The sequence below is a fragment of the Lygodium microphyllum genome, chromosome 28, assembly GCF_053477565.2.
Source record: "Lygodium microphyllum isolate KBCC chromosome 28, Lygodium_microphyllum_v1.1.10, whole genome shotgun sequence".
In the NCBI taxonomy this organism is placed as follows: Eukaryota; Viridiplantae; Streptophyta; class Polypodiopsida; order Schizaeales; family Lygodiaceae; genus Lygodium; species Lygodium microphyllum.
Window position 1 is genome coordinate 118,653,208 of NC_141162.1, and position 8,098 is coordinate 118,661,305.

General features: G+C 40.6%; 1 protein-coding gene across 1 annotated transcript; it reads right to left on the minus strand.

Annotated features, from left to right (window-relative positions):
- Positions 1–3,221: 3,221 nt before the first annotated feature.
- LOC148011909 (uncharacterized) lies at positions 3,222–7,196 on the minus strand. The gene is made up of 3 exons (XM_087670431.1): positions 7,029–7,196; positions 6,459–6,891; positions 3,222–3,331 (listed from the first exon to the last, which is right to left on the minus strand). The coding sequence occupies exons 1-3, from the start codon at positions 7,194–7,196 to the stop codon at positions 3,222–3,224; spliced, it is 711 nt and encodes a 236-aa protein (XP_087526557.1).
- Positions 7,197–8,098: the final 902 nt, after the last annotated feature.

The window sequence follows — 8,098 nt, forward strand, 5'->3', positions numbered from 1 at the left end:
GTGCACAACAATAAACCAAGCAACCTCTTTCACTGATTGCTCAATAGTACATGTAATTTGAAACCTGTTTTAGATAAACCTTATGTTTGCTTCCTGGCAAACAACTCAAAAATTAATGTTTGAAATCTGTAACCTGTGCACCCACTTTTAGTCAATACAGCCGAAATCACAGTATACCCTAAAACTGCTGTCCACAACCTTGCGGCTCTAGAACGAGGTCGAAAACGGCCTCAGATACCCAAAAAAACTATGAAAAATTCCTAAAGGAAAAATATGCAGAATATACAATGCTCTACTTGCACACCAAATCTCTGAGATTTTCACTCTACCCTGCTTCCGGTGCCTCCACAAGCACTCTCCAAGAGAAAGAGAGGAAGAATTGGAGAGCTTATCACCCGTTGCCTGCTTCCTTGACCCTTGCTTCTTCTCCTTTACTTCAACCTTCAAAACTAGCCTCTCTCAATGGTGCCACTCTAATACCATGTCAAGAACCACATGATGGGGGGACTTGCTTGAGCTACTGCAATAAACACACACCGTACACACAAGAGGAAGCTCACTCAAGAACACAAGAAGAGAGATGGAGGCCAAAAACGTTTTCTTGCTGGTTTCTTCTTCTTCTTTCACACTATACAATGTACGCAAAAAGTATAGATAAGATACAACATAGATAAAAGTGGCCTACTAAGTCAAACAATGCATAAAAGACTATACTAATTGACTGGTGCTATATCTTTGCCAATTGTAGGTAGGTGTAACAAACTAAATATAATAAGTGATAAGTGAGTGTCCATGTGAGTATCATAATGACAATTAACGTTCTAAGTGTAGATGTGTGGACCCTCTAGGCAAGCGGTCCATTATCAATATCCGCACGTGTTGAGCTTGCCATCTCAACTCATGGCACCTAATGGTATGGGTTGAAAATGTTGAGAGTTAGTGAGAAATGGTTCCTGGGGTTATTGGAGGGGTGGGTCCCATTGGGAATGCCCTATGAAGTGAGTTTGGGAGGTTGCCGATGTCAAAGATAGACGATTAGTTAAAGAAGGCCTCCATAGGTGTTGGTGTGTTGCATCACACTAGAAAGTGTTCCTGAAAAGAAAAAGAGTACACTTCTTAGGGGATTGTATTTACCTTACCATGTAGTGCATTGTGCAAGTGATGGGGGAATTGGGAGATGGATTGAGAACCATAGGCAAGCCTAAGGTGTTGTCCCATAATTGATGAACTGGTTTGTGTAAATGGAGGTGCTTTTAGTGACTTAGGGAGACATGTCTATCAATCATATCATGCCCTTGATGTGCCTTGAGTTGTGATGTGGGGGAGAGCTAGGGTGGTCCCTAGGTGTAGTGATTGTGACACTCTTAGAGTACAGATGGGCTGATTTCATTGTCATGTTCCTTTTCCTTTTTCTTTTCTTTGCTTTTTCCTTCTTTTGCTACTTTTCCTTCTCTTCTCTTCTCTTTTCTTCTTCTTTTTCTTATCTCTCTTTTTTTGTTGGAATTATAAAGGAGCACATTAAGTGGCATGCCATTCAGGAGCAGATGCCAAGCTATGTGGAGGCTTAAGAGCTTTACTTAGGAAGACCTTGCTCTACATATACCCCTTCAAGTTGTCTCTTACATTGAGTGGTGCAGATGTCAAAAATAGGTGGTTACACATAGTGAATCTACTATCACTCATGTCTTCTAATAGGTTCATACAAAATGTTGCTAGCAACAAAAGGGTGGTTCTCATCATGAGGTGCACCATTGCTTACACAACTATTGTTTTCGAAATTGATATAAAAAAGAGGGGTGGTAACTACTCTTCCTCTATAGTAGGTTTTTGTTTTATTAATATTCACAATATAAGAAGATAGTTACAAGTGGTGATGAATGCATGATCTGGTCATGAGGAGAAGTCTTTGAGGAAATATTCTATTGATGGGGGTGGAGGTCCCTTTCAGTGAAGATTAGGCTTTCTTTAGGATTCAAGGCATTTACATTGTAGGTCAAAGAAGGGAGGTTGTACCTACCATGCACCTCTCGGTTGAAGTTAACTCCAATCCTTCTTGGGTAGGGCATGTAGGTAGGATCCTCCCTTTCATGTGCTAAGGTACTACAGAAAGCCATCTGGGCCTCTAAGTTAGAGTCCTAGATGTTTTTGTGCCACTTTGTCTTCCTAGTAATCTGCAGGCTCATGTTACCACCTCGTGGGGTGTCTCATTCTTTTCTATGGTCATTTCCTTCCAAGCCTTGCTGAGAGATTTATGATATCCTCCACCACCCTTGGAGTTAGTGTTGAAAAGCATGGATCTAGAGCATGGCTATGGAGGATGGAAGATAAAGACAAGACTCGTGAAGATATAGATATGACAACCGACTATTACACAAGTGAATTAGATTCCAAGATTGAAGCTTGGACTCATAAACACAATCTTGTGTAAGTGGAAAATGAGACTTGAGTGAAAGGATAAAAGTACTATGACATTGCATTCAAATGATAAGTAAGTATAATGCTTTATAGTATTCTGGGTAGGTAGCACTTTTCACCACTATGCTTATGGGATTCAGCAAACTTGTATATCCAACCAAAGTGCTCTATAATAAAAAGAGACTACAATAGGTGTGATTTCCTAAATTCTCAATACCCCTCCTCAATCACAACAAAAAAGACACAAATTGTGTAGAGGCTTTAGTGAGCAACCACCTCCAAAGTGTGGGCACACCAAAAAGGTGGTAATCATCTAAAGGCTATTGCAAACAAAGATAAGTATGGGTACCAAAAACATGGTGGGTATCTAGAGGCTATAATAGGGGCTTCACAAAGTATATAGAGGCTATAATCAAGGTTACATGAGGAATTTACAAGCTTATGAAAGGAACATTATGGCAAGGTTATACAAGGCTTCAAAAAATTCTATCAAAGTAGTGTGAATAGAAGGACTAGTGAGGCTTGTTCTTCCACTCCTGATGATTTTCTTCTTCTTCTACTTCTTCATGTCCATGGCCTTCTTCTTCCTTCACAATGACAAGATAGGCATTTTGATACCTCTTTTTGGCATGGCAAAAATTTTTAGTATGTTTGGTCCTTTTGCAGAAGTCACAAACTAGTTGGTCATTTTTACTTTGTACTTGTTACTGACATACAACATTTGTTCATCCTTAGAAGTACTTGGCTCTTCTTTATTTTTGATCTTCTTTTCTTCTTCCAATAGAGAGGCATAAATGTCAACAAGGTTAAGATTTAGCATGCTGATTAAAGTAGTGGGAGACATAATCATAGTCTGGAGGTAAGCATTTTAACAAAACACCAATGCATACATCTTCATCCATTTCAATGTTGATCCCTGCAAGGTGGGTTAAGAGATTTTCCATGTAATTCAAATGTGTTAGGCTTCATGTCTAGTTTGAAAAATTCAATTAATAAACCATACTTTGAAGACTTTGATTATGCACCAAACAAAGTATCAAATCCTTTCCAAGTGTCATGGGACATGTCACATGTATCCAGATGATTGATATAGCTATCATCCAACTCAAGATTAATGATGGATTGAGCCTTGTCATCACTTTTCTACCAGGCAACTACAAGAGGGGGATTTTATTTTTGCGGGATTTCGTTTTCATTCTTTTCTAATTAATCTCTTTTTTTCGAGCTTTTTCGTGCAACATATCCATTCTGCATATAAATATCTCTTTGCAGCATACCCCACATGGAAATATCTCATGTCATGTGTGGTTTGCATGTATACATTCATAGTAGGATTACTAATTCACAATCATACTACCTGTGGGCATAAAGTGACACAAAAAGAAAATAGAAATTATTCACTCTTACTTAAGGAGTACGACACATTGCATTTACATGAACACACATCAAGAAAACAAAACCAACGGAAAACTAGTAAAATATATTCGTGTCAAATAGTCACAAGGTACACTCTTCCTAAAAACAAATCAAAGATCCCAATGCATGTAATCTCTTAGACAAAATCGGGCATAGTCACATGACGAAGTGTATAATAAACATATAAAAGTAGTAACAAAATGAAATGTCTAGAGTCTCTCGAAAAAAAAACACACACACTCTCTCAACATGGTACCGGTCCACACACTATGGTGGACAAACACTCCCCATAGAGCACATCATCTATTTCTAGACACATGCAATGTCTCATCTCCTCTGCACTGGCCCGCGCCAAACCACCAGACCCCACAAACACATCCAAAACATAGTCGTAGCGCTTCGTAAATGTAGCTAGTAACCACCTAACCATATCACCAATCACATATCACCAATCAAGATACAGAATCTTTGCGGCCATGCAAGTAGAAACAATGAAAATACCATACAAGGTAACTTGAGAGCAAAAACATGCAAGACTACTTACCGATAGAAAAGATGAGACCTCTCTGCTCCGCCTCTGACAATGACACCATCAACGTCCATGGGAAAGACACAATCATCCATCATGTAGCTACGATACGTTGGAAACAATCTCTCTGAAATCTTCTCCCCATCCTCTGTGTCATAGCAAGGCACAACATGACCAGCACGATGCCAAAGACACACAGTAAGATCAACTACCTATTCACGAGTGGAAATAGAATAAGTGATCCATGTTTTTATTTAAAGCATGTAACACAAACTTTATTTAGAACATACAACCATACGTTCAATGTATCCAACTTTGTTATCTTACCGCCTCTCTAGTAACGGGATGTCGATAAGCGTTGGAGTCACACATGAGTGTCCAAGTGCGGTGAAGCACAAGCCCCACTCTTGCCGCATCCGTAATAAACTCACCTATATGCTCTGCTAAGCACATAGTGACTAAGAATCCCTAGTCGGCCAAATACTCGCGAGCAAGGTCCATACAACCCATAACTAGACCCTTTGAGGACGTGTTCCACTTGGGAATAGTCATGCCCTCTACAAACAACATTGGCATTATGATATATGAGAAGTGAGTTTGATGTAAACCTTGTGTGATAGAAAGCATAACTTACCCAATGGAATGGGACCAGAGCATCCACAAGCAAGCTTGTAGGAAAATCCGCAAATATCAATCGATCCACCTCTTGACATGGAACTCCATCTTTGCTATAAAGATGCATCTTTTGTGTTGCAAAAAACTTGTTGATGCTATACACAAAACAACATAGTCATTAATGCAAAGTAAATGATGATGCAATGCTATATGCAACATGTAAATTGATGTAAGAAATCAATATGAATGCACTGCATTGAGTCAACCTGCATGACATGATTCTTCATGTTAAGCTTAAAGAACTCCTCAAATGAATCTGGTAGCTGTGGACCTTCTACTTGTATCCTTTCAATCTGAAGTAGTGCCTCTGAATGCAAGTGAGCCCAATATGTCTCTTTCTTCATGTAAACCCGAAAGAGCTTATAATCACCAAAATGCGGGTATTGGGGGGTCTTTGGCCTTTGTGAGACTCATAAGATGCAACAATATTTTTTTCCTGTGATGCACAACAATATACACAAATAGAAAGCATTGAAGAAAAAAGCATCACATTCACACACCTTGCGTTATATATACAAATTACCTTTCCGCAGGGATTTTTGAGCTTGTGAGACAATACAGCTTGTCTCTTGTGATCTTGAGCATGCTTGCATCATCCCACTTTAGCCCAAATAACAACTTATAGAACTCATCACCATTTTGGGGATTAGCAATGGATAGGTACTTGTAACCCCTATCCTTAAGGCGCTCCTCTTCCACCCTTGTAGCCTTCTCCAAACGTTTCTTCCTCTCTACCTCATCTAGACCAAGAGCCTCAAGCTTCGCAGTTTCTTTTGAGATGAAGACATGAAATTCATCCTATCATTCCAAAAAAAAAAAAACTAAATTAGATATAGAAAAGCACATCTCCTACAAGTGAGCCATAGATAGAAAATCACCTTCCATACAAGGTGAGATATTAAACCGGAAGGAGAGTTATACCATGGAGCAACACCATGATAATACCTTGCCTCTATACTCATCTCAACCTTAGCCCACTTCCTCATGGCTGGACTCAATCTATCTAGAATGGAGTCTTTGTTTGCAATACCAAACTTTTGAAACATATACACCTAATGCGCAATATTTGGAGTAACATGAGCTCTGGAAATACTATTGAAAACAAACAAAAGCATAATATGAGAATGTAAGTGTAACATATTACAAAGAGGAGCATAGTTAAAGGAAGAAGACTTATGCATTGGTGGTGTCTAGTGCGAGTAGTAGCTCTGCTTCCTTCACCTTTGGCACCTCAATGAATTGGCACCGTACACTAACATGGTAGTGAGCACAGTCGGAGTACTCTGTAATTGAAAACCAACAAACATAAGAATGGGATACAAACATTCAATACTTGCATGTATAGTGGACAACTTACTTTCTTTGATGCATTTCCACCACGTTTTAAGCCTGTGGTTTCCATCCCAAACCAATAACTTTTTACCCTTAAGGTCTTGCCACTCTCTTCCAAGATCCCTCTCAAAGTCCTCATTTCTTTGATGCCATATTGGACCCCATTCATCTAGATTGCTAGCTGTCACAGTCATGGTCTCCCCTCTCGGACCTTCAACTGACACAAGGAAGTGTCCCATAGTCTCAAGATAACCAGTGGAATCAAAGGAAGGAATCAACCACTGGGCATCATCCGTAGCAAATCTGACTGCCTCATGAGCCACCAATCTGCAAAGAGGCACAAGAGGAGGCAACGTCCTCTTTTTTATATAAAATTGACTCAGCACATCCTTCATCAGTCCTAGAGAGACTTGCTTGCCTAAGTTCCTTGAGTGCTTCTTTTCTTTTTCATCATCATTCTCCCCTTGATCACTATCACCACTCACCTCTTCTTTGTCATCTAGGCTATCATGGTGCACATTAGTCTCTGTAGGAGCAGATATTAATAAGTAACAATAAAAAATAGTAGCATTAAACCAATCATATATAATACATAACAATGAACAAACAGTCATATGTAAATGAAATGGACACATAAGTGACTACCTGTGTGCTCCGCAACCCTGTCAATTGTATTGGAGTCCCCATCCACTTGTGCTTCGTCATCAATGTAGACACATCTTTTTGGACCACGTCCTTTCTTTGTTGAAGGAGTGTCCATTGATCTCAAACGCAATGATGCTTCTTGCTCTAAGTTCTGCCCAGGAACACATCCTGAACGTAGCTTCATACAGACTTCACGGCTACTATGAGGTGACACACATTTCTTTCTCTTTCTAAGCACTCTTTTAGGTGCCATAACTTTCTCTGCACTTGCAAATAGATACACAATAAACCTCTTTAAGATTAACAACACAATTGATCTCTTTAAGATTAGCAACACAATCAATCTCTTTAAGGTTAAAGATTAACAACACAATCAATCTCTTTAAGGTTAATAACACAATCAACCTCTTTAAGGTTAATAACGCAATCAACCTCTTTAATACACAATCAATCTCATGATACACAATGAACCTCTTTAATTTAGAAAATTCAATGAAAATAGGCTTGTGCATAAGCCCACCCATCATCCGCGCGGACGCGGACGATTGGGGGGCTTGTGCATAAGCCCACCCATCGTCGTGCATAAGCCACACGGGAGAGCTAAGGTCACGGACGACGCCATACGGGAGAGCTGACGCCATGCTGACGCTGACGCAACAGGGGAGAGTTGACGCTCACGCTGACGTGGGAGAGGATGTGCAAGACGTTGACGCCACGTTGACGCGGAGGTGCATAAGCCCACCCATCGTCCGTGCGGACGCGGACGATTGGGGGGCATCAATCTCAACGTTTGGAGTCTGTATGTCAACGATTGCGCGGACGCGGAGCTGCACGATGCCACTTGGAGCTGCACACGCCACGCTAACGGACACAATGGAGCTGCACCACAAACCTCAACAATCGAGCTGCACCATGCTAGCACACACAATTGAGAATTTTGCTTCAGAGAGGCGTATCTCAACAAGGGCAGGAGTTGCGGGGCAAGGGCTACGGGGCGTTCAGGCTGTAGGTCTGAGGAGGGTCCAGACTGTAGGTCTAGGGAGGAGGGACGTGTGTGAGAGAGAGAGTGTGTGTGTGGGGGGGGGA